Raw genomic sequence first — 27710 nt, forward strand, 5'->3', positions numbered from 1 at the left:
CAGCCTGATTTCTCTCCCTAGGTTGAATAAAACTGTCTGAAAGATACAAAAATGGAGATGAAGACACTGCAAAAAGCGTCGATATTCTTACACTGTGTTTGGGGGATCAGGATGCCCACCCAGTTCTCTCAGTAATAACAGATACTCTGAAGGGCTGTAGCTCTATTATTAAAACTAAGAACACGAAGGACTGACCAAGCCCCATTTGTTTACGATCATTTTTGATGCACGATATGGTAATAGAATATATAGGATATTTCCATAACTTTGTTTACTGCACTCGACAATGTAGGATGCAAACTTATCACATCTGACAGTTACAGTTCATGGACGGGTCCAGGGGAGTTGTCCATGAAGCCCAGGCAACATCCATGGTTTATCACACTAAGGTATACTCAAAACTCTCTCTCTCTCTCTCTCTCTCTCTCTTTATATATATATATATATATATATATATATATATATATATATATATATATATATATATATATATGTATATATATATATATATATATATATATATATATATATATATATATATATATATATGTATGTGAAATGCGTAGATATGAACAACATAGTGCCCCCAGGAATACAGTGAGAGAGAGACAGGAAGAACAACGTAGTGCCCCCAGAAACACAGTGAAAAAGAAAGTGTAGTGCCCCCAAAAACACACCAACACCCCTACCTGGACCCCACAGAGTAGCCACACCCACACTAGGAAATCCAATATCACAACGGCATAAGCCAGCCTGGGCTGTGCGCCCTTATCAGACTCACCCATCGCACCGCCACCATAGCAGACATGGGACACTACCTTCGGAAAGCAGGACTGCCGAATGAGACTAGGTTGGAACTGAGATTTCAGTTTCCGTCAGCGCCCCTCTGGAGACGGCCAATTGCCGCCCCCGACTTCGTCAGTCGGCCAAGTGTCACACTGAAGGTGTTTCTGCTGAGACGGCCTATTGCCGCTCATCTCTTTTGCCCCCAGAGATGGCCTATTGCCGCTCATCTCTTCTGCCCCTGGAGACTGCCTATTGCCGCTCCACCCTCCTGCTGAAGAAGACGGCCGATTGCCGCTCTGGAAGCGCTGCCCCTGAGACGGCCTATTGCCGCTCAACCCTCCTGCCGAAGGAGACGGCCGATTGCTGCTCTGGAAGCGCTGCCCCTGAGACGGCCTATTGCCGCTCACCCCTCCTGCCGAAGGAGACGGCCGATTGCCACTCTGGAGGTGCTGCCCCTGAGACGGCCGATTTCTGCTCACCCCTCCTGCCGAAAGAGACAGCTGATTGCTGCTCTGAAGGTGCTGCCCCCGAGATGGCCTATTGCCGCTCACCCCTCCTGCCGGAGGAGACGGGCGATTGTCGCTCTGAAGGTGCTGCCCCCGAGTCAGCCAATTGCCGCTCACCCCTCCTGCCGAAGGAGACGGCCCATTGCCGCTCCATAGGCACTGTCCTTGAGACAGCCGATTGCCGCTCCCCCTTCCTGCAGAAGAGGCGAGCCCACGGCCTCTGGAGAGACGACCAGAGGTGTGCTGACTCCGCCACACAGCCACAACCTATTGCCAGGTCCCACAGCCAGACAGAGGTGCTGACATCGCCCCTGCGTGAGCCAGGCGCCTGGCTTCCCAACTGCAGAGAGACCCCGCGAGGCCTAACAGCTTCCCCTGGCCTCCGGTCCTTACACCTGGCCCTAAAGAAGACTCACCTGTCAGGCCCCAGTACGAGATGGTGCCGCAGCCCTTCCCTGACGGCGCTCCTTGATTTTGGGGACTGCAGCCCTCAGCCTTCACAGGCCCTCCCCCAGACTCCCGGGCGCAACCTCTCCAAGCCCAAGCGACAGCGACGGACCTCCACCTTTGGCCGACACAGGAGCCAGAGGCTCCTAGACCTGTTTGGCCCCAGCCCTGAGGGCCACACCCCTAACCCCTGCCCGGAGACTATGGGCCTGTGCGCCACGTGCAGCCCTGGACGAGAGAAGACGCCCCTGCGAGCCGTCCCGTGCCTTCTCGGCATGCCTCTCCCTGGCGGTGGCCCAAGCCCAGCTCAATAGACGCCGGCGTGTCTCCCCGCCGCCCCTACGACACAATTGAATATATGTCACGTGCGGTATTGCCCCAAGACTAGTGACGGAAATTATATTAAGTGTGACGTTCCCCTAGAAAACTGGTTACAGTGATATCGTGACTAAATGCATGCCCAGTACCAGGGCGAGTAAAATGACGGGCGAGTGAGTAAGGATAAGAACAGTGAGTGAAACTCGAGAACTCTGACTCATAAGTGACGTCCTCATAAGAAACCTGTAAGAACTCTTCCCCTGAGGAAGTCTCTGTAGTGAAAGTATACATATGTCCCTTGCTGTCAGAAAACCATAGAAAAGTGAGAATAATATCCGTCCCTTTGTATTACCTTAAATACAGTGAATATCCAGTGCCCTGCTACTCCCTGTCTCCCTACAACCCCTCCTCCCTATAACTAACGTAATATAAACGTAATATAAACGAGTGATAGATCAAATGCCAAAACCCTTTTTCTATCAAGTGATACTAAGAGTAAATTAGAAAGACGTATCCTTTCCCAATATTACTATAACTCTGTTCCGGCTCGTCACGAGTCCTCCCCCCCCCCCCGTGTGAACTCCCCCTCCCGCGCTCTCACGCGCGCCCGTGTTCCCTGTACACCTGTTCACTAGACTTTCTGTATTGGCAACCGTATTGGTTAAGTCAGTATCCTGCGAGATACTAATATCCTAAGTAAGGTCTTATTTCTCTGTCACTTATCGTGTTGTAATATCTGTATTTTGTCCTGTGTCTGACTGTGGGAATATACGTGTAAAAGGTTATTGCCTAGAGTTTTTGTGTCCTGCCTCTCTTTCATTGCACTAAGCTCTGGTCACGAAAGAGGACCCCGCTACACATTAGGTGTTTTAGGACCGAGGAGTCTGGCCTTTTTTACCTAGCATTACAGTATGTATTCAGACCTATACTTGGAGAACAAAGCTATACTTACTCCAAGATCAATCATAATTCATGTCCATTCGCCACTAACAACTTCTTCACAGTCTACAAAATATCAATAAAATACAGGTACATCCTTCCTCCCTCAGGCTCGATGACGCATTCTCTACCATCATCTCGGATACAGATATGGTCATGGTCACCACTAGACGGGAAAAAAAAAACGGGAAACTGTCTCCTTTGTCTGTGCAGTTTTAAACGTAAATGTCATACATCATGACATGCATTCACCTATTCCCTTATACATTATCACGTTTCAGGCAGTTGAAACAATCCTTGTAAACTCATCATATACAACCATGACATTCATCACAACTGTAATTTTACCCCTGCGCCTGATTAACTCATGCCCAGTCATCGCAGTGCTCGCACATTTTTTCTACTTCACACGAAACATTTCAGCTTAGGCTATACAGATGCCTGGCACATCAATGGCTCACAGCGTATCATCGGGTTTGTCAGTATCACCAGACCGTTGCCCTCGCTAACGTCTCTGTCCACTTTGCAATTTAGTGACTCCTATACTATCTTGAACTACACATTTTCGCCCCAGCCCAGCCAAAATGCCAATGGCAGCACAAATGAAGTTAACTACAAATAATTACCCAGGACAACCATACTCTACAGCCATGGGAAAAGTATTATGACTCAGTTTTGGACCCTTAACTGTGTACATCCATCTCCAACACTTTCACTGTACTGATTATTATAATCACATTATTACTAAAGCGAATTTCAGCGAATCATCCATTTGATTCTTAGGCGGGCTGTATATCGTGGCATCCGACTGGCTGATGATGCTGTCGTCACAGACGATTACAGATTTTTTAGAACAGTTTCCTCGTACGTTCTTGGGCATACAGCGGTCAGTTAATAATAAAAAACGTCATGAAACTCTTCCTGTATTATATACAAATATTCGTAATTTTGAGGAACTGATGAATAGTGAAACTGTTCCTGTCTTATATAATTATATTCATAAGTCTGAGTAATGGAGGAATAATTATGAAATCATCTTGCAGCGGCAAATAATCACACCCAAGTTTATGCTGTTACTACAATCGTATTTGTACTTTATGTACACTATATGCAACATATATGCGGCCATGTCTACATATGTGTAGTGTGCAGGGTTGTGTAACGCCTGACCCCAGATTTCGGTGATTGCGTGCCGAGTTGCTGTCGACAGAAAGGCGACAGAGTTGCTGACTTGCTGACATATGAGGTCAATGCCATGACGCCACCTCAACACGTATGTCACGGTCAATCCACAGCCAGACTCCACAGAGAATGGTTTACACATCTGCATTTTCCCAATCTTCAGATGATGCAGGACAGAAGGGGGATCACCGGATTTTTTTTCATTTCCATAACAATGCGCGACCATCATCCACTCACTGAATGTAGTGCTGCCTACTTCTTCCTTCACCTTTATCTCCCTTTTTCTGTGTCTTCCCTCCTTGCTTCCTAAGAGTATTTCTCCCATCTTTCCTGTCTTCTTTTTTATTACTCTCCTTTTCAGGCAGTTTTACATTGAGTGACATGCCTAATGGTTTCATGTAAGCGAGGAAACCATTTATTACACTGGGTGGTAACCATATATCCAACCCACATATGTTCCCTACGTGTCAACAGCTGGGTTGGTGGAGGGTTAAAGCCCCTCCTCGTAAAACAAACTCAAGAGACAAACGTCCACTCTTTATGGGATTATGGCGTCTGGCTATAGACAGAACGATGATCACGGCAACACTCATGAAGTTCGCTGGGTTATATCATAATTTTGTGTAACATGTTACTTTCTGGGCAATAGATAGCAGTAAATTATGCATTCGAACATCATTTTTCACTGGCAATGATTGTGTAAACTACACTGATCAATATACTGTATTACTACGTAATACAATCATGGATCACTACTATTAGAATAGTGGGATAATCCTCATCTGCCTTCATGGAACTAATAATTATAAAAACACAGGTAAAGCACAAACGGGGATGGTTTCCAGGCTTTCTTTTATTTTTTTCACCAGAAAGTTCTTATCAACATTTGCTTTAAAAATTTGTCTTGTTTCTCTTACTACTTATTTGATACGCCACATAAGTTTACATTACAGGCAGACAAACAGACAGTCACGAATTTGGGTTTTGGGAATTATATATATATATATATATATATATATATATATATATATATATATATATATATATATATATATATATTATTTTTCCCTCTCAGCTCTACACAGGTACAGTACGCGATCCACACCCACACCCACATCCACCAACACCCACACACACACCTTTCTTTTTTGCTGAAAGCATACTCCAATAGGTCCTTAACGAATTCTATTTTTGAAATTTCTTGATATACTGTTTTTGAATGAGGCTTCACAAAAGGTTCACATTACAGGAAGGCAGCCAGAAAGACATACAAAGGCGAACATAGGATTACATAATCTGACAAGTGCTGAGCAGCCCTACTGCGCCGCTCAGCACTTGCCCAAATTAGAGCCGTCTCTGAATCACGCTCCGATTTCGAGCAAGCGCTTTGTGGACTGGCCCGGAAGACACTTGTCCATATGACAGGCGTTTCTGATGGGCTGTCACCACCTCCACTACCATCACAGTTACCATCAACACCATCATTACCACCACCACCACCACACCCCCACCACTATTATCATCAAAGCCATCACCACCACTACCATACCACCACCACCACCATCACAGTTACCATCAACACCATCATTACCACAAACACCACCACCACCACCACCACCACCACCACCATTTTCATCAAAGCCATCACCACCACTACCATACCACCACCACCACCATCACAGTTACCATCAACACCATCATTACCACAACCACCACCACTATTATCATCAAAGCCATCACCACCACTACCATACCACCACCATCATCATCACAGTTACCATCAACACCATTATTACCACAACCACCACCACACCACCACCACTATTATCATCAAAGCCATCACCACCACTACCATACCACCACCACCACCATCACAGTTACCATCAACATTATCATCATTACCACAACCACCACCACAACCACCACCACTATTATCATCAAAGCCATCACCACCACTACCATACCACCACCACCATCATCACAGTTACCATCAACACCATCATTACCACAACCACCACCACCACCATTATCATCACAGCTATCACCACCACTACCATACCACCACCACCACTACCACAACTACCACTATTTTCTGCTGAATAAAATCGTTTGTTCATAGCATAAATGAAGTAATAAACATCGAACTGCATGTGTACAGCATCCTCCCCCCCCCTTCTCTCTCTCTCTCTCTCTCTCTCTCTCTCTCTCTCCAAGGATGAATGAAACTACGTGGAAATGCCTCACTGCCTCTTCCAAATGTAACACCAATGGGGGCAATTATTAGGGGTCGAAAACGCCCTTTCATAATATACCAATCGACATGAAATAGGCCCATCTAGGGACCAATTCCAACCATACTGCAAAGTTTCATCAAAATCCTTTTTCCAGTTTTGGCTGTAAGCACACACACACACACACACACACACACACACACACACACACACACACAGGATTACAGTATAACATATGTAAACATATATGCACTTTACATAATATTTCCCCACTCCTTGTACTATCTATCCATCTATTGCCAGACGCCTTAATCCCGTAAGGGGTAGCCACAAACAAATCGCCTCCACGTCGCCGACCCCCGCCATTTCACTGCCCTGCTCCCAACGCACACCCCCCTCTCTCATATACCTCTCCACTCCATCTCTCCATCTCATCCTCGGCCTCCCCCTCCCTCTCCCCCCTCCACCTCACTCACATACATTCTCCTCGTCAGTCTCTCACCCTCCATCCTCTCCACATGGCCAAACCACCTCAGTGTGTTCCTCCTAACGCTTCCCATCACATCCACACCACAACGCTCATAGGGACATTTGTCTTCTTAGTGTAATACAAAAAGTGTATGGTAGGATGCTTATTGACACAGTTAGGGAAAGAACAGAGGAATTAGTTGGAGAAGAACAGGGAGGCTTTAGGAAGGGAAGAGGTGGTGTAGATCAGATACTCATTCATAGATCTTTAGTGGAAAAGTTTCTAGCGATGGGAAAGAAGTTATATGCAACCTTCATGGATTTGGAGAAAGCATTTGACAGGGTGGATAGACAAGGATTGTGGAAAGTATTAGGAATATATGGAGTAGATGGGAAGTTGTTGAATGCTGTAAAGAGTATGTATGATGGTGCTAAGGCTGCAGTGTGTGTGGATGGTGAACTGAGTGAATTTTTGTCTTTGAAGGTTGGGTTTAAACAAAGATGTGTCATGTCTCAATGGTTGTTCAGCCCGTGCATGAATGGGATAATAAAAAGAGATACAAGGTAGGGCAGTGGATGTTGGAGTGGCCTTAGTGAGATAGAGTGGTGTTTGGAAACTCCCTGTACTGTTGTTTGCAGATGATACTGTGTTGTTAAATGAAGATGAAGAGGAGCTTCAAGGCTTGATGGATGAGTTTGGGAGAGTGTGTAAGAAACGGAATCTAATGGGGAAAGTAGGGAAGAGTAAAGTGATGGTCTTTGAGTAAGGTGAAAGCAGTGAATGTAAAGTGAGGTTGGATGGTGAGGAAATGGAAAATGTGAGTACGTTTAAGTACTTGACGAGTGTGATGAGTAGGGATGGAAGTTTGGAGGTTGAAGTGCTTGAAAGGGTACAGCAGGGAAGAAAGGTTGTTGGTTCCTTGAAAGCAGTGATAAGAAACAGGGAAGTGAACATGGAAGTGAAAATGTTACTACATGAGAGTATTGTGATACCAACTCTAACGTATGGAAGTGAAGCTTAGACGTTGTTGGAAGGACACAAGTCAAGAGTGAGAGCAGTGGAAATGAGTAATTTAATAGAAGCCTGTGGAGTCACATGGACGGGCTGAAAAATGGATCCTTTTACAATTGCAGCTAATCTGGCAGGACGCTGGCAAGCGGTCGACCTTTCCATTTTTTTTTTTTTTTAATGGTAAAAGTGCACTTCAACGGGCTCTTAATAACTCTGCTTTTGCAGTTTGTTGAAAACTCCTACCGTTTTTGCGTGATACGTGTATATATATATATATATATATATATATATATATATATATATATATATATATATATATATATATATATATAATTTAGAACGTGACATACTACAATATACAGGTCTGCAGACAATACAAAACAGTCTTCCTTAACAAGATAGCCATATACAGCTTCTGTCCATAATAGCTGGATGTTCTAAAAAAAAAAACGGTTACTTTGAATTGCCAGTCACCCCAACACACTGTTAATATTTGTGTCTCTTGTCTTTTGTAACTGACCAGTTTCGGTGAGAGTATCATGAAGGTTGTGTCATTGGCAGCATAGCCTACAAGGTTCAAAAACGAAAACGCTTCAGTTCCATTCTTGGGTTGATCAGAAGACGTTCGGGAAGGATCTTATTCACCCCATTTTTTTTTTTTTTTCGTATCAAAGACCGGAAAAAAGAATCAAGATTGTTAATTGATTGATGTGTGTTATTGCTGAGGGAATGCGGGTGTACTGCTTGCAGTCACTTGTCAGTGCGTGAATCTGTTATCAGTGAACGGTGTGTGTACTGATGTTATGTGTGGTGCTGACTTCATAACCCAAATGGTGCAGCACCTGTTGGCAATCAGTCTCCACCTGCCCCTTGACATCCTCTTGCAGTTGCCACCGCCATCTCTCCATGGAGTTGTTGAACCTCCTGAAGATGGAGTAATATTCATTACCGCTGATGTGATCTGTGTTGTTCTCACTGTGGAGGAATAAGAACTTGCTGACATTTTTGTTCAGTGGGATGTTAATAAAGTTAAATATTTCCTGCGCTGACCTGACTCGGTTTGTCACCATGTCCTCATACTTCACCACCTTCACCCTGTCTCGCTCCATACGCAGGGACTGTAGGGTGGTTAAGTCTCTGCTCATACTCTCACATAACACCTTGGGGTCCTGTCGCTCACTCACAAAATCCTCTCTCTTCTCATATATAGAGTTGAGGATGGCACGAGGGTCCCGAACCAGGTAAATAATCTTCAAGTTTACCTTATGCTGTGTAGTGACTGCAGTGGTTTTATTGGTGGTGAAGAAGCATGCCCATGCTGCGAAGTGCAGCAATGGGGTGACCTGACTCAGCCTGACCCTCACCACCTTGATGACCCGGTGTCGCGCCATCCGACACCCCTGCCGACCCACCAGCAGACTCCACTCACTGTTATCTGGCATACAGAAATGTGGCATTAACTAATTAATACAATATTTCCCCAATGCCTTTAATTATTATTACTATTATTATTATTATTATTATTATTATTATTATTACTATAATTGTTATCATTGTTATTATTATCGTTATTATTATTATTTATCTTGACCTTTTCTTCACACCGAAGGATGTGAGGTTGGGTCCGGAAAGCAAGAAAAAAAAAAAAAAAAAGGCACAAGAGGCAGAATTATCAACAATACTCGTATGCCTTGTGAAACTGCCAAACAATGCACAAACAAACCAGCCTCTCTCTCTAAAAAAAAAATAAAATAAAATAAATAAATAAATAAATAGATACACAGACAGACAGACAGACAGATAGATATAGACAGACAGACAGACAGAGATATAGAGCACCTTGGGACTAAGTTACGAGAAAATGTGTATGGAGGGGGTGAGTAAATCGGGAGTGTGTCGTCCGTCTCGGCTATCCTCCTTTTTTTAAGGGAAGCAGCCAAGGTGTGTGTATGTATGTATATATGAATTAAATAACTTATCAACAAAGGACAAAGAGAAGAAAAAAGAAAGAGAAACATGGATCAAATCAAAGAAACCATCAAAAAAGGAAAAGGTCTGCAACAGGTCCAAAGTAAAATGGCACTCGGAAAGCAACAAATTACATCACTGAAAGACAAAAACGGTGAAGCCATGAAATGCAGAGATAAGCTGTTGAAGAGAGTTGAAGAATTTTACAAAGAACTGTATGCATCAAAGACAGTAGTACCAATAGCTAACTTTTCAGCTGACACAAGTGAAATACTTCAAGTAACACCAGACGATATAATTATTTCTCTTAAAAATATGAAAAAAGGGAAGGCTCCGGGAGAAGATGGAATAGTAGCAGATTTACTGTTGGATGCAGGAGCAGAAGTACAAAATTGACTTGCTCACTTGTGTACCCAATCTATAAAACAGAAGAAAATTCCCAAAACATGGTGTAATGCAATAGTTATTCTACGTTATAAAAAAGGTAACTCAAAAGACCTTAGTAACTATCGACCCATTAGCTTGCTATCGGTCATTTACAACCTCTTCACTAAAGTCCTTACAAATAGAATAGCTACAAATCTGGAGGAAAGCCAACCTCGTGAATAGGCAGGATTCCGAAGCGGGTACTCGACTACTGATCATCTACTGTACACACAATGAATCAACTAACTGAGAAAACTACAGAATATAATAAACCACTGTGCTTAGGTTTTGTTGATTACGAAAAGGCTTTCGACTCAGTGGAGCACATAGCAATAATAAATTCATTGCGAGAACAAGGAGTGAATGAGAAAATTGTAAAACTGCTCGAAAACATATATAAAGAGGGAACTCCTACTGTTAAATTACATATGGGGCTCAGAGAAAATTAAGACCGAGAAGGGCGTGCGTCAGAGAGATAGAATTTCACCAAAGATATTTACAGCATGCCTAGAAAATATTTCAGAAAGCTAGACTGGGAAAACAAAGGGGTGAACATTGATGGAGAAAAGCTAAACCATTTAAGATTTGCAGGTGACATTGTCCTAATCTCAGAAACAGCAGAGACATTACAAGAAATGTTAAATGACGTGAACAGAGAAAGTCTCAAAGTACGGCTAAAGATGAACCGGAGTAAAACTAAAGTAATGTTTAATTCTCAAACACCAAAGAGCGTCATAAGAATAAGTGGAGAAATTCTTGAAGAAGTCGAGGAGTACAATTACATGGGACTATCTATCTATCTATCTATTGCCAAACGCCTCAATCCCGTTTGGGGTGGCCACAAACAGATCGCATCCAAGTCGCCCTGTCCCCCGCCATTTCACTGCCCTGCTCCCAACTCACACCCCCCTCTCTCATATACCTCTCCACCCCATCCCCCCATCTCATCCTCGGCCTCCCCCTCCCTCTTCCCCCCTCGACCTCACTCACATACACTCTCTTCGCCAGTCTTTCACCCTCCATCCTCTCCACATGGCCAAACCACCTCAGTGTGTTCCTCATAACGCTTCCTATCACATCCACATCAACACCATAATGCTCTTTTATTTCGTCATTCGTCAGCCTGTCTCTCCATGTGAATCCACAGGCTCCTCTTAAATAACTCATTTCCACTGCTCTCACTCATGACTTGTGTCCTTCCAACAACGTCCAAGCTTCACTTCCGTACGTTAGAGTTGGTATCACAATACTGTCATGTAGAAACTTTTTCACTTCCATGCTCACTTCCCTGTTTCTTATCACTGCTTTCAAAGAACCAGCAACCTTTCTTCCCTGCTGTACCCTTTCAAGCACTTCACCCTCCAAACCTCCATCCTTACTCATCAAACTACCCAAGTACTTAAATGTACTCACATTTTCCAATTCCTCACCATCCAACCTCGCTGTACATTCACTGACTTCACCTCTCTCAAAGACCATCACTTTACTCTTCCCTACATTCACCTTTAGATTCCGTTTCTTACACACTCTCTCAAACTCATCCACCAAGCCTTGCAGCTCCATTTCGTCTTCACTCAACAACACAGTATCATCTGCAAACAACAGTACAGGGAGTTTCCAAACACTATCCTCTCTCACCAGGGCCACTCCAACATCCACTACCCTACCTTGTACCTCTTTTATTACCCCATCCATGTACAGATTGAATAACCATGGAGACATGACACATCCCTGTTTCAAACCAACTTTCAAAGAGAAAAATTCACTTAGTTCACCATCCACACGCACTGCAGCCTTCGCACCATCGTACATACTCTTTACAGCATTCAACAACTTCCCATCTACTCCATATATTCTTAACACTTTCTACAATCCTTGTCTATCCACCCTGTCATATGCTTTCTCCAAATCCATGAAAGTCGCACATAACTTCTTTCCCTTCTCTAGAAACTTTTCCACTAAAGATCTAAGGATGAATATCTGATCTACACAACCTCTTCCCTTCCTAAAGCCTCCCTGTTCTTCTCCAAGTAATTTCTCTGTTCTTTCTCTAACTCTGTCAATAAGTATCCTACCATACTCTTTTCCTATCATACTAAGAAGACAAATGCCCCTATGTTTACCACACACTTCTTTTTCCCCTTTTCCTTTGTACAAGGAAATAAGTATACCTGACTTCCAATCCTCCGGGACTCTACCTTCCTCCCAGGCCAATCTGCACATCTTCCACATCCATTCTACTACTATCTCTCCCCCATGCTTCAGCATTTCACCACACACTCCATCAATTCCTGGGGTTTTCCCCGATTTAACTTTCTTCATTGCTTCCACAACTTCTATCCTACTGATTTCTTCCTGTCTTCTTACCTCCCTCCTTCTCCCAACCATTCCCCAGCCACTTATACTCGCATTACTTCCATCCTCTACGTTCAACAATTCCTTAAAGTGTTCTCTCCATCTGCTCACTTTTTCTCCCTTCTCCACTAGTAATCTACCATTTTTATCTTTCACTCCCCTGCTAACTTCATTTCCCTGTCTTACTCTTTTCACCTCTCTCCAGAACATTTTCTTACAGTCCCTCCACTTTACACTCAAATTCCTTCCAAATTCCTCATCCACTCTCTTCTTACTCTCTCTTACTAATCTTTTCACCTCTCTCTTTCTTTCCACATATAACTCTCTCTTCCGCCTCTCAACTTCTTCCACGCCCCTATTTCTCATCCATTCATTGTATGCTTTCTTCTTTTGTGCCACAGCCTGTTTCACCTCTTCAGTCCACCACGCTGTTCCTTGCACTCCCCTCCGTCTTCTCTTCCTTCCACACACCACATCACATGCTGCACATATTTCTTCTGTAAATATCCTACACACACCTTCCACGTCTCCCATCTGCTCCAATTCATATTTGCCCAATCGTTCCTCCACTTCTCTCTTATACTCTGCCTTTTTCTTATCGTCTTGTAACCTTTCCACTCTCCTTGCACCTACTCCTTCCTCTCGTCTTTCCCTTCTTCTATTCTTCCATCTTACTTGAATTCTAATTCTGGCCACCACCAAGTAGTGGTCAGAAAGTCCACTCCCCCAACCTCTATACACTTTTCCATCCTTTAAACATCTTCGCATCCTTTCATCCACACTCACATAATCAATCATTGCCTTCCTTTCATTCAGTTCACCACTCACCCTTCTCATCACTCGCCATGTATACCCGTGGATCATTTTATGCCTGAAGAGGGTATTGGCTATCACCAACCCCCTCCCAGCACAAATGTCCACTAACGCACTCCCATTCTCATCTATCTCAGCAGGCACACCCCACTCACCAACTATTCCATCCACCTTCACATTCCCAACTTTACCATTCATATCACCAATCAAAAACACTCTCTCATTCCTTCCAAACTTTTCCATGCACACTTCTACATTTGTCCAGAACTCTTCTCTCACTCTTCTAGCACGATCTTGCGTTGGTGCATACACACACACAATCGCCCACATTTGTATTCCAACTTTCAACTTTACCCACACAATCCTTGACCCAACTGATCCATACTGTCTTATGCTCCTCTTCCATCTTTTACTCACAACTATACATACTCCTTCCTTTGCCCTCTCATTCTCACCTACTCCTGCACATATTCCCCATCCATACTCATATTCTCCCACACTTTCTACTCTCCATTTTGTTTCAGTTATTCCACATATATCCACTTTCGCACCCTGAAGCACCTGCACAATCTCTCTCTCTTTCACCTCATCATTCGCTCCCCTTACATTCCAAATTCCAATTACCATGTCCTTTGTCCTGTCCTTGGTCGTCATCGTTTGGTCAGTCCTGGAACAAATACCAAAATTAACGAAAGATAAGGATAGCGAAATAAAAAGACGCATTACAATTGGATGGAAAACTTTCGGTAAACATAGAGACATTATGAAAAGTAGCTTGCCAGCTTGTATGAAAAGAAAAGTATATAACGAATGTATAATTCCAGCTATGACGTATGGTTGTGAGACTTGAAAACTGACAAAATCGATGGAAAATAAATTAATTCGTTCTCAAAGAGCAATGGAAAGGACAATGTTGGGAATATCTTTAACAGAGAGGAAAACATCAACATGGGTGAGAGAGCAGACTAAACTCAAAGATATTATAGAAGTTATAAAAGAACAGAAATGGAGGTGGACAGGCCATTTAGCAAGAATAAGGGATAATCGATGGAGCAAGAGGTTGACTGACTGGACACCATGAGACTGTAAACGTGGCAGAAAAAGGCCAGACAGGAGGTGGAGGGATGAGATAGAGAAATTTGCAGGGAAAATGTGACAAAGATTGGCTCAGTCAAGGAATTCGTGGAGAAGGTTGGGGGAATCCTTTGTTCAGCAGTGGACCTGTAATGGCTGATGATGATGATGATGATGATAATGCAAAGAAGAAGGAACCAAAGGCCAGGAGCCCGCAAACCGTTCCTTCCAAGATGAAAACAATAAAAATACAAAAGAGAGGCAAATTCAAGATCCGTTCATTTCGAGATGTCCGAACACACTGCGTTTGAAAAATTGGAAATCATACGAAGTAGGATATATATATATATATATATATATATATATATATATATATATATATATATATATATATTATGGAGGGAAAACGACATGTGGAGAGAGGGATGGAAGTGTTACTGCATGGTATCCAATATCTGACATTAAAAGGATGCTGTGTAACTTGGTAGTAGAGGAGGAGCATTGCTGATTGGTGCAGAACTTTGTTGATGGATGTGAGTGCCGTGCTTTGTAAGCGGGAGAACACTAGCATAAAATAATGGTTCGGGAGACAATGAATGGCTATGATATCTTAGTGAACAAGGGGAACCTTGGACTGGTGGGTGGACTTAAACAAAGAGTGCAGTAACAGAAAAGAAAGAGGAATGTGCAAAGTAGGAGGGAAGATGAATGGCGGAGGGGAAGCATGTGGCTGGTGCGTTATATTTAACGGCTTGACTATGGAGGCGACAGAAGGATTCCATCAGGGTGTCAGTACTTTGACGTCCGGGTGTAAGAATCTGATGTGGCATGAGAAAGCAATCTACAGACTACGAGCAGCGGAAATCAGATTATTACACACGCGGTCGCCAAGCCCGAGAGGGTGCTATGTTTTACTGGATGTGTGTGTGTGTGTGTGTGTGTGTGTGTGTGTGTGTGTGTGTGTGTGTGTGTGTGACTGACCAAAATAATTTAAACTTTTTTCCCCGATTTTAACCAAACTTGGTGGGGAGGTTCAAGAACAGCCAAGGAGTAATATTTAGGATTTTTGGAGAATAGGTCTAAGGCCAAGGTCACAGAGCTAGGTCAAAGCTTGACCAAACAAAGTTTTCTTTTTTTCTTTTTTTATTTATGTGTCCGACTCTGGGTATAGGCTTCACAGCCTGCTCCCAAAGCCCAGGAGTCCTCCTTCATACCATACACCTCTCCATGCCAACGCTTCGGCGCTAACACCCACCATCCATATCGAATACATGCTAGTGTATGTTTTGGTATTAGTGAGGCTATTTTTACAACATGTCGGCGGGTCTCTTGGTAGATCAGTAAAGACTGCTTTTATGAAATTCAGATCCATAAACTGTTCCATGCCGTAGCGCGGATTTGAACATTGGTCCATTAGGACTGATAAGAAAAGAATGAACCTCATGTATTAAAATAATCAGTCACAGATTTAGGTCAAAGTTCGATCCGTGTGTCATTGTGTGGACAAAACAGCTAGATCAGTTCCAATTTATCTGACATAATTTTGGTCGTAGGACTGAGGGTAACCCAAGTGGTTGATCGATTATTTCTGAAAACTCTAGGTCAAATTTCAAGGTCAAATGGCAGGATTAACTTAAACAGTTTTTATCCGATTCAGATCCAATTTTGTGGAAAGTTTCAACATAAGGGAATGATAAATGGATTGAATTTTGAGAACAATCAGTCAAAAGTGAAAGTCAAATGGAAAGATCAATGGTCTCGGTCACAGGGCAGGGTCAGCTCAGACAGTTCTGATACGATCTAGACCAAATTTGTTGGATGAGTTAAGAGTCAGGCAAGGATGAAATAATTTGATTTTGTGAACAATAAGCCGAAGGTGAAGGTAACAATTCAAAGTCAAATTTTCGAACATAGTTTAAATAGCTAGCGAGAGTGCTGCACTTTCTGAGTGCTCATTCTTACCGGGGAATGTGTGAGGAGTGCATAGTGTGGATAGAATAAGAAGTAATATGATTCGTGAAAGATTTGTAAAAAAAAAAAAGTATATCTGATTACTATAGGGCTGATGAGAGTATGCTGTGATGGTATGGTATCTGGCGAATGTGGATGTAAACAGAGTAATGAAAAGACTATAAGGAACTCTAAAGATTAAAGAAATTAGGGTAAAGTGAATTATGAAAGTTGATGAGTTCTGGAAGCTGACAGAAGATCATGTGGGTTAGATCAGCTGTGTATGGAGGAGCACATGACAAGCGACTGATACCTTATTTTTAAGAAAGCAACTTGTACCTCATACGGTGAGGGTCATGAAAACTTTTATTGGAAACTTTGGGATTATTAAAAGATCACTTTAAAAGCTGTTTAAGCAGTAATTTAAACTAGTATACGTATATAGTACTAGAATACGATTTTATTAATATTAGCATTTTCAGTTTAAAGCCTTACTTCTCTAAAGTCGAGGGTCTTAACGTTATTGTCTTTCTAGACTCCCAGTGGATTGCCCTTGATGCCCTCATACCCCCTTCACCTGACTGTCGAAATCATCATCATCATCACTAGTCCTACAAGGTCTATCTATGTATTTACCTAGGCTGCTTACTCCCCAAAAAAGGGGTACCCAAGACAGGACGACACACTCCCAATATACTCATCCACACACACACACACTTATTCGTATCTTAAGGGCCGTTTTCACAGTCGTCCCCAATGCAGTCCCCCAACAGCCTACTCGCCTCCGAACACACGTTTTCGTTTTCAAAGTCCCCCCCAACCAGCCTTTCGAGGCCTCTGTTGGGGACGGCATTCGGGACGGCCCGGACAAATTACTGGAACATTCTTGGGGGGCCTGCAGCCTCCTCAACAGACGGTTCCGAAAGTAAAAAAGTAAAAGAATAATTATATGTAACAAATTTTCATTATTACTTCCATATTATATACCCAATGTAATATTTCTGGGGTAAAAAAACCCACTCAATATTGAAAAAAAAATATATGTTTGCGTGTTTTTATGACACTTTCTACTACGTATCCGAATACTAGCCTTTCGCAGACTGGTGGAGGCTCAACAATAAACGGACCCGAAAGAAATACGAGAATCGTTCATATTTTCATGAAAATTATAATATCTGATGCCCGATGTAAAAGTTTATGAAGCTAACACCAAGTTTAGAAAAGAAAATGTTCATGTATTAATCGCATATCCGTTAATAAACCACACACTCATTAGATGTTATACATGTTACTTCATGGTTATTTTTACTTAAGCCTATTTTTACAATACATAGCATTCATCAGGATTCAGCTTACTTCCGATTTCAAGTAGGAGCATGGTGAGGTTGCCGTTAGTTTGCTCTTCATTCCGATGACTTTTCCTATTCGTTATTTTTGCTGCCTTCTTGCGACTTTCTTCACTCCTGAATGTATTAGTAAGAACTGTGTGAAGTGGATTATCCAGCCATGTTATTCATCAAACTCATTACGTTCCAATTTTTAAATATTCTCTACATATGGAAAGTGTTTTCGCCACCCAGAACTATCAACCCTACCTCATCAACACGGGCAGACGTCCCCTTGTTAGTAAGCTCCCAAAAGCCATTCGGAGCAACTATGAAATCCAAAGGTGCTTTTGGTTTGGGCCCGACACACGTTCGGGCCCAAAAGGTTAGGGACGACTGCGAAAACAGCTCTTAGCCCCAAGTAGAGAAGGAACAGATCTTCACTGCACTACACAACACGAGGGTCAACTACACAGTGCAATCAGCTGTCAGGACTCCATATTATACTTACAAATCATAATAAATAGATAGATAAATAGATAGATAGACAGCTCCAGGCAAGCCTGGGAAAGGGAAATGATCTTGCAAGTTAACTGAGGAAATGCTGACAATACACAGGAAGTAGCAAGTCAGGGGATGATATAGGTAGTGTGTCAGCGAGATAGCATACAAACAAAGCCTAGTGACCATACACACACATACACACATACTCACACACAGGTTTCTGGAACTTTCCAACCACAATGTAACACATGTGACACGACCCCTGTTTCACCAGAATTTAGGAAGCAGAGGGCAGAAGGAGACGGGCCATAGAACCGGCAGGTAGTAGGGAGAATGACCTAGCAACATGGGAGAGAGAGAGAGAGAGAGAGAGAGAGAGAGAGAGAGAGAGAGAGAGAGAGAGAAAGAGAGAGAGAGAAAGAGAGAGAGAGAGAGAGAGAGAGAGAGAGAGAGAGAGAGAGAGAGAGAGAGACAGGAGGTAGCTCAAGGGACTCTACTTTATACTTCACTCGTGTGTGACAGACTTTGTTAATATTTCCAAGACAAATAAAAATAGTCCCATACTCATCTTTACGTCTCCTGTCATTGCATGACAAAAGGGAACGAAGATTATCTACTTACAAACTACTCAAGTATAACAACCGCTCGTCCACAAGTCTAATATATATATAACTTCTCTACAAGTTACTACAAAGTATTTTATGACACAGCGACATCCGCAGCAGGGTCCGACAGTAGAGCTGGTTCACCCCTGCCACGTCATAATGGATCCATCCCCTTACCAGCACCTGAACTGATCAGGTGATCAGAACAAATGCGAGAGAATATCCACTCAGGGCTGCATCACCATTTATTCATCCACAATTTCTCTTCAGTCATCCCTATTATGAGCAGCCACTCTTCCTTGCTCTACAGACATCCCTCTCGCATCTAACACTCGCCTCACACTGTCCATCTATTCTATTCGTGGTCTTCCTAACAGCCTTATACCTCTCACATCTGATCTTCACCTTTTTCACCAATCACTCTTCATCCATTCTCTCCGTTTGTCCAAATCATTGCAACACTCTCTGCACAGCTCAATAAGCCATTTCCCGCATAACTCCAGTTCTCCTTTGCATTTAATCACTTCTCACTCGATCCATACGTGTCATTCCACACATACTCCCCGGACATCTCATCTCCATTACATTCAATCTCTTCCTCTCTGCTACTCCCATACTCCCATATTCCAAGTTTCAGACCCATATAATGCAGCCAGTACCACTACACCCTCATACAGCCTTCTCTTAACATCCATTCAAAGTAAACGACATCTAAACACTTTTTTCATTCTTCCAAGCAACTTTTCTAATTCATTCATTCTAAACTTCACTTCTACATCTATTCTTCCATCCACAGCAACATGTGACCCTAAATACTTAAAATTACTTCCTCAAGCGACTCACCATTCAAAACTACATTCATCCTTCTACCATCTACCAACATCGTACACTTCATCACTTTACTCTTATTTACTCTCAATATCCTCCTTTCTCACATCCTTCCAAACTCCTCTATCAACTTTTTTTTTTAATAAGAGAACGGGGGAAGGAAAAACAAATGAATAAAAAAAATAATCCATACACCAAATTACTGGTGTCCTCTGTTCATAAAATATCTGTAACGGTTAGATTTGAACAGCTGTGGGTTGAAATTTGGAGGGAAGCAACTCTGGGGAAGTGAGTTCCAGAGAGAATGCAGTTTGGGGAATGAAAGAATTCTGATAGGCAGAAGTTCTGCAATATGGCTGAGTGACATTCCAGTCATAAGCGCTACCAGATGTTCGTGCACGAGGGAAGGCATGGAGAGGTGGCACCATGGATGCAACTTCTTCCGAGCATTTGATATAAAAATATATGTAAAATAATGCAAGGGAGGCAACATTCCTTCCTACTTGTAGGGGATGTAGTTTATTTGTAATGGCAGGGTTGTTAATAATTCTAATAGGTTTGTTCTGAATTTTGTCTTGTTGTTTTAATGCAATCTCTCCTCCAAATCAGTCACCAGTGCAGTATCATCAGCAAACAGTAGCTGATTCAGATCCCACTCTCTACCATCAGCATTCACCAGACTTAAACCTCCACCAAACACTTTTGCATTAACCTCCCTTACAACACCATCCATATAAATATTAAGCAGCCAAGGCGACATCACTCATCCCTGTTGCAGCCCCGCTCTCAAAGGGAACCAATCGCTCACAGTATTTTCCACTCTTACACATGCTCCTTTTAACAACCTACCACCTAGTCCATACAAGCTCAAAACAGTCCACATTGCCTCCCTATCAATTCTATCATATGCTTTCTTTAAATCCATGAATCCTCAAAAGACATCCTTACCTTTTGCCAAATAATTTTCACACACCTATCTTACAGCAAATCCCTGATCCACACATCCACTCCTTCTCCTAAAACCACAATGCTCATCACCATTCACTCCCTCTGTACCCTCTCTCTCTTTTTCATCACTCTACCACACACCTCACATACAACACTCAATAGACTTATACCCCTAAAACTAATACATTCATTCTTGTTATCCTTACCTGTATACAATGGAACAACACACGCACTTGCCCAGTCAATTGGCACCATACCACTCACAAAACACACATTCAGCAATCTTACTAGCCAATTAACAGTAGTTGATCCACCACTTTTCAAACATTCCACAGTACACCCTTCCATACCTACAGCTTTCCCTGCTTTCATTTCATTTACTACCTCCACCACTTCCTTCATCGTAATCAATGAATCATTAAACTCTCCCAACACATTTATTCCTTGCACCCTTCCATTTGCCACAACCTCAGCCTCCCTTTCCTCCTCTACATTAAACAATCTTTCAAAATACTCTGCCCACCTCTTCCTTACTGCATCCATCTCAGTTAGCATCCTCCCATCCTCTGCTTTTACTCACTGTTTTTCCCAGACTCTCCTTTTCCCACCCTCTTCACCTCCTTCCAAAACATTTTCTCATTCTGTTGAAAATTCTCAGTCAACCGCCAACCACACCCCTCATCTGCTGCTACTTTAGCATCATGCACAGCCCTTCTCGCCCTATTCCTCTTTTCCTTATACATATATGACGTCTCATCCTTCCCCTGCAGCCATTCTTCATATGCACGTCTCTTCTCAGCTACAGCCATTCTTACTTCCTCACACCACCATTCCCTTCCCTTTCTCACATTACCACCCACTCGTCTCACACCAAACGCCTCTTCTTCATACCCTACCACAGCACTCTTAAACAGCTGCCATTCCTCCTCAACACCACCTTCTTCCTGATCTTTCACTGCATTCCACTCGTCTTTCAGTTTCTCCTGATACTCTATCATTTTCTCTCATTTATCCAACTCACTCACTTTCAAGACCTCCCTGACACACCCAATTCTCTTAGCTCTCACCCACCTCATACCTACTCTCAACTTCCCCTCCACCAGGTAGTGATCAGACATACCTCCACCCTCCCCTTTCAAAACTCTCACATTCAACGATCTCCCGCTTACATTCCTGGGCACAACCACATGGTCCATCAATGTTTTATCAAAAACTCATCCACCCTCCTGTCTCACCCATGTATACTTAAAAACATCTTTCTTCTCAAACAAAGTATTTCCAATCCCTATCTCTCGCTCAACGCACATCCCTATCATTCTTCCCCCATTTTCATTTCTTCCAGGCACACCATGCATAGCCTACCAACGACACCTTCAACTGCCACATTTTCCACTCTAGCATTCAGATCTCCCATCATTACCACATTCACATTTGTTCCAAAACTCTGCAGACACCCGTCAACATCAATCCGGAAAGACTCCCTCTCTTTTTGATCCCCTTCACTACCAGGCCCAAATGACTCAGAAATACCCTCAACTCACGTCCAAATTTTGCTTTCACCCACATTCATCTCGATGTCACCTTCCATTCTATCACACACTGCTGCATTTCCAGACTCACTAGCAAGGTCACTCCTTCTCTTGCTCTTCCTCTGTCAACAACGGACATCCTTCCAGTCACACTAACAAACTTAGATTCACCTTTCCCGTTCATCTTTGTTTCACTTAAAAAGCTAACACATCCAACTTTCTTCTCACAAAGATTCTCCCAATCTCCTCCCTTTTAGCCTCAATCGTACTACATCCACGCATATTCATAGACCCAAATTTCATGGTACGGGGATAATTCAGTACCCCTTCCCTTTCTATGCCCTGTCTCATTGTAAGAACAAAAATACAGAGGAGGAGATCCCTAGTCCCCTCACCCCTTCTCTTTTATTAGCCATTTACGACACGCAGGGAATACGGTGATAGAATTCTTCCTAACACAACTTGGCCGCACAGCACCACTCCATCGTGCTACCAGATTGTGTTCCCCCCGCCACAGAGGTGGACACCCCGTAAGGTGCCAGTTGAAAAGATATTAATAGCCTGATTTTACTTTACATATGGATAACTAGGTACAGAACTGGAATGAAAGCCATCAGAACTTTACCCTGCTTATTCGCTTGTGGAAAAACGGCCAATGACAAATATACAAACAAGATACAATTATTTTATAACATAACTTTGATTCACCCGTTTCAGATAATAAAAGGGCGACTTACTTCTCACAGCAGACAAGTTTTACTGCAGAAAAAAAAATACAAGTTTAATCAAGCTGATCTTGACTATTTTTGGAAAAAAGGAAAAAAAAAATTAGTAATACAATAATTTATTTTGCTTTTTCTAAGAACAATTCCCATATCCCAAGATTTTGGTCCCCATACCACCAAGGGGTATGGATATCCTCGGATAAGAACCCCTGCTCTAAAATGATTAGGAGGATTTACTTCCAAGTAATGTAGCTGAATATACAGATTCAGATGAATAAATTTCGTATAGCAAAGTGAACTAGGCTTATTTGAAAAAAAAAGAAGCAACATTCATGACAGATAAACCTTTCTTTGTACCACATTTTAAAAAAATTAGACCACAAAAAATATGAAACTGATGTGTATTTGATACTTGACGTTTGTGGATAAGTTCATGAAGTTTGAAATGGCACTAACGGAACAAAAGCTGATTCTCAAAGAGTGACAGAATAACGATATACGCAAAATTTTAGTTTCGAGAAAAAGAAAGTAAAAGCCTGTTATAATTATTTTTTATTATTACCATTCATTACTTCCTTCTATCTGCACTTATTGTGCTGCATATAAAAATGAGCACGTAAACCTGTAGTATCAGCGATCTTTGCCGGCTATGAAACTCCACCGCTGGGGCATTACTGACGCATTATTTCATAGAATACGGTTTTATTTTTACCAATGACGGATCGCTTCCCCATTCTATAAACTTCATGAATCCTTCGTTACTTTGAAACACTTTCTTTTCTTTGGCACGCATCCCACTGACTCGTAGAAGAAAGCAAAAATCGTGAATCTCGGAACTACAGTATCCAATGTCAAGCACCGTATGATGATGTCCTTTCCTGTCTTTTTGTGGCAGCTGGTACCCAGCACCCGTCATGGAGGAGGTATCAAAAGCACTGTAACTAAAAACACTGAACAGATACAAAAAAGAATCTGAATAAAATTATTAAACTTATGTATGACAGTATCTGTTTTCATAAGTCAGCAAAGGAGGTACAGTAGGTGACAATGAGTACTTAATTAAATGGCCTGCATTAAATATATTATATATATATATATATATATATATATATATATATATATATATATATATATATATATGTGCAAAAAAATGGTAAGTATGGCTGTACAACACTCAAATTTCAATACAGTGTTGCCAAACCGTGAGACTTTTACTCCATTGTTTTAACTCGTTTTCACGTGGAATTGTGGGAGGGGGGGGGCAAAAGTTAAAGTTATATCCTTAACTTTATAGTCCACGATTTGATTATCTGGCTGATACTGTGAAATGCATCTATGATAATATGCCAGTATACAGTATATATGCAGATGGTTACATATGCAATACAGAACCAGAATTCTGGAGACCTGAATGATGACACATTTCACTGGGCATGCTGTTGATATTTTCTCTCTACAGTCCATTCTCTTGTCTTAACCTTGCCACATTTCTTCCTTCAATGGGAAACAGATGAAGATTCTGATGATGATCATAAGTTGTGCTTCATGCTGCCTGAAAGACTTTCGATCCATCGGCAGTCGAGTACAAAATTGTGGCTAAACCATAGTCATATGCTCCTCTGTACATAACTATTCTAACCTAAACAATTCCCTTTCATTTTCCTTGCCTCAGTAGACTATTGTTCATACTTTACTTTCTCCCAATCTCATTTACTATATACAGTACAGCCAACTTTTTATTTACCTTCCACACTTCCCCTTACCTCAAGACTCGTTCACAAATGCCTTTTATTCACCACTTTACATAAATCCATTTTCAGTGTATGGCCACAACATCCAGCACATTCTTCAAACTGTTACCTACAGGCTTTCTTAGAGCCGCATCCACACAAAATTCCTTCTGAGCATGGGCAAGAGTTCTGCATCACTATAATCTAAAGAAGTCCTCGACTCCTACCTGTCCGCATGTAGTAGGCCCACTTGTGCAAAACTCCCACCCACAACCGTCCACACCAGCATGAATTTGTTTGAACAAGGCCTGAATCCACACCAGTCGGAAATCACAGTATTTCTGATTTTGTCCACTCTACGCACTCCACACACATTCCTCAATAACCTCATTTTCCCTGCTCTTATTCTACACTGTTTACTTTTAAGTAACGTGTCATACCAAAAGTCTCTCAGTTCTCACTCCCCTGTGTTAATGTGGGCAATAGCACACATTCATGTATTATTAACGCTTTCACATTCAGACCGCTGGTTAGTACAACAGTCTTCGTGGTACACATTCCTTCCCTGTGCCACACTACTTCCTATTTCCGCGGTATATCTACTTCTACGTGTTACTGCATCAAGGTACCTGTGTGTGTGTGTGTGTGTGTGTGCGTGCGTGTGTGTGTGTGTGTGTGTGTGTGTGTGTGTGTGTGTGTGTGTGTGTGTGTGTGTGTGTGTGTTCTGCTTCGGGCACTGGCCCGTTCCCAGGGGCCCAGCAAGCCTCGAACATGATAGATGCCTTTTCCTGTGTCAGCACTTAGGCGCAATGCCCACCGTCCATTCGGGACTGGTGCACTGTATTAGTTGGTGTGTTTTTATGGCATGTCAGTGGGTTTTGTGGAAGCTAAGTAAAGTCTGTTTTTTGCACAATGCAGTCACTGAACTGTTCCCTACAGCAGCCTGGGATAGAACTGACGTTGTTTCAGAAAACAAACGACCATTCTAACATCTCGGTCAGCACTTCTTGCAATATACGTCTCTCACCATTCACCAGCACATCACACATAACTGCATCTTAGTATCCATAACTTTACTTTTATCCACATTTACTTTAACATGACACTCATACATGCTCACAAAACTCTGCACTTATCTACAGTGCCTCTGATCACTGTTCGCAATCAACACAGCATCATCTGCATATATTAGATATGACATACTCCATCATTCATTAGTTACTGCCATCCCTCTCTCCACAACTAATGCAGAGCCAAAACCTTTCTTTTAACTCCATCAACGTACAGCATATAATGAAGACATGAGGAGATTACATGTCCGATCCTCACTCCAACACAAAACGTTGTACCACTCACATCCACCTACTCATGCACCTGCTTCATCACAAGACTATACCATTCAACAAATTTCCATCCACACTGCACATACGTAAAATCTTCCACAAACCTTCCCTAGTCACCCTGCCATATGCTTTTTCTAAATCCATAAACGCCATAAACAATTTAGTTCTTCTCATATGCTTTCTCCGCTGTCTGTCTTACTGCGCATATTTATGCACACGTCTCCACCCACTCTTAAAATTACCCTGTTCACCTTTCACCAAATATTATATTACTTACGCTCACTATAGTAATATCATGTATTTTAACTTCCCTAGAAGATTGGGTAGACTTATACAACAATCATTTCTGCACTCACTTCGGTCACGTTGACTTTTGTACGAAGGCACAATCACAGTTTTACTCCACTGGTGCTAGTCCACTCATCTAAGCTTTCTTGCACTTTTCCAACAAACACTTTGATTCCGTTCTCTGCGATACAGTAATTAATCCCCATGCCTCAAGTGACGTTTCGGAATGCATTACTTACATTCCCTGGGAAATGTTCCAAAACTGACATGCTTTCCCGGCGTATTCCGAATATACCTGAACGCTTTTTGTTCTTCATGGTTACTGGTATGCCTTCCTCCACAAGGATGCGTGGTTGATTCCTCTCAAGCTCAGTCATTATCATACTCCCTGTCACATGAATGGTTACCCGTCTGCCTGTTGTCTTTCAACATCTTGTGCCCACTCAGCCCCCCACCTGCCATTCTTGTTTTTCTATTATACGGTTATCCTATTTCTAAGGTTCGATAAATAATATGCGTGAGAATAATCTCTAGGTTTAATACGTAAAGATAATTATTATAGGAAAATACACCCTTTAATGAAATTATTGCAATAAACTGGTGTATTTAACTCTTCCATGCCTTGCTGCCTCTTCCATATACAAAAAGAGTCAGAGTGTCGAGTCGCCTGCAAGTTTGAACCCCAAGTGCTTCGCCCGAAAATCTTCCCATAAAAAAAGTTTCACTAATTTTTCTCAATGGACGCTTGTATTCTCTCTCACTCACGGTCGTTGGAAATAATTATATGCAACTTTTTTTTTTTACTTTGTTTACAATATTTTCTAATTCTTTTATGACATGATTTTTTTCGCCGATTTTCTCTACCTGTGTATGGGTGAGGGGTGTGCATCACCAGCCTGGACCGTTGAGATTAATCGCCTCTGCACTAGGCTTATCACCACCTGATCCCTACCCATCCCTCAGCCTTTTCAGAGCTTTCTTCGCCTCTGTCAAAGTCACATTTTCAGACATAGCATTCCTTCATAGCGTCCCCCCCCCCCAGACCTAACAATATTAGCGGTCTAGTTTCATCATCTCCTTTCAACTGTCATACTTTTTTCCATCATCATTTTGCATTTTCACACCTTTATCCAAAATTGTTTCCTGCTTTCAGAGTAGCTGGTATTTTTCTTCACTGATGATCATTTGCCTCCTTTTTTCTCTTACAAATTTCTGCATGTGTTCTTACTCTCAGTATTCCCTACATCTTTCAGAGGAACCACTTTCATGATCCACTTTAGTAACTTTTTTCAATTAATTTTTTTCACTGCTCTTCTACCCTGTGCAGCCTACAAAGTCTGACCCCTTTACCTTTCTTACCAGTTGCTGCCCTTGCAACGCCACACACTGCTGTAGCATTCATGATTTAAT

At 42.2% G+C, this 27710-nt stretch overlaps 1 protein-coding gene across 1 annotated transcript; it reads right to left on the reverse strand.

Annotated features, from left to right (window-relative positions):
- Positions 1–8665: 8665 nt before the first annotated feature.
- LOC145401639 (carbohydrate sulfotransferase 1-like) lies at positions 8666–26677 on the reverse strand. The gene is made up of 2 exons (XM_080273831.1): positions 26596–26677; positions 8666–9324 (listed from the first exon to the last, which is right to left on the reverse strand). The coding sequence occupies exons 1-2, from the start codon at positions 26675–26677 to the stop codon at positions 8666–8668; spliced, it is 741 nt and encodes a 246-aa protein (XP_080129957.1).
- Positions 26678–27710: the final 1033 nt, after the last annotated feature.

Source organism: Coenobita brevimanus, chromosome 56 (genome assembly GCF_032717465.1).
Source record: "Coenobita brevimanus isolate Jiangsu-jjx chromosome 56, ASM3271746v2, whole genome shotgun sequence".
In the NCBI taxonomy this organism is placed as follows: domain Eukaryota; kingdom Metazoa; phylum Arthropoda; class Malacostraca; order Decapoda; family Coenobitidae; genus Coenobita; species Coenobita brevimanus.

Bases quoted from the DNA above. Each gene is read 5' to 3' on its own strand.
- LOC145401639 (XM_080273831.1), bottom strand. From the start codon at position 26,677: ATGACTGAGCTTGAGAGGAATCAACCACGCATCCTTGTGGAGGAAGGC. The intron at 9,325-26,595 runs GTATATTCGGAA...TCTGTATGCCAG, and splicing joins GAAGAACAAAAAGCGTTCAG to ATAACAGTGAGTGGAGTCTG.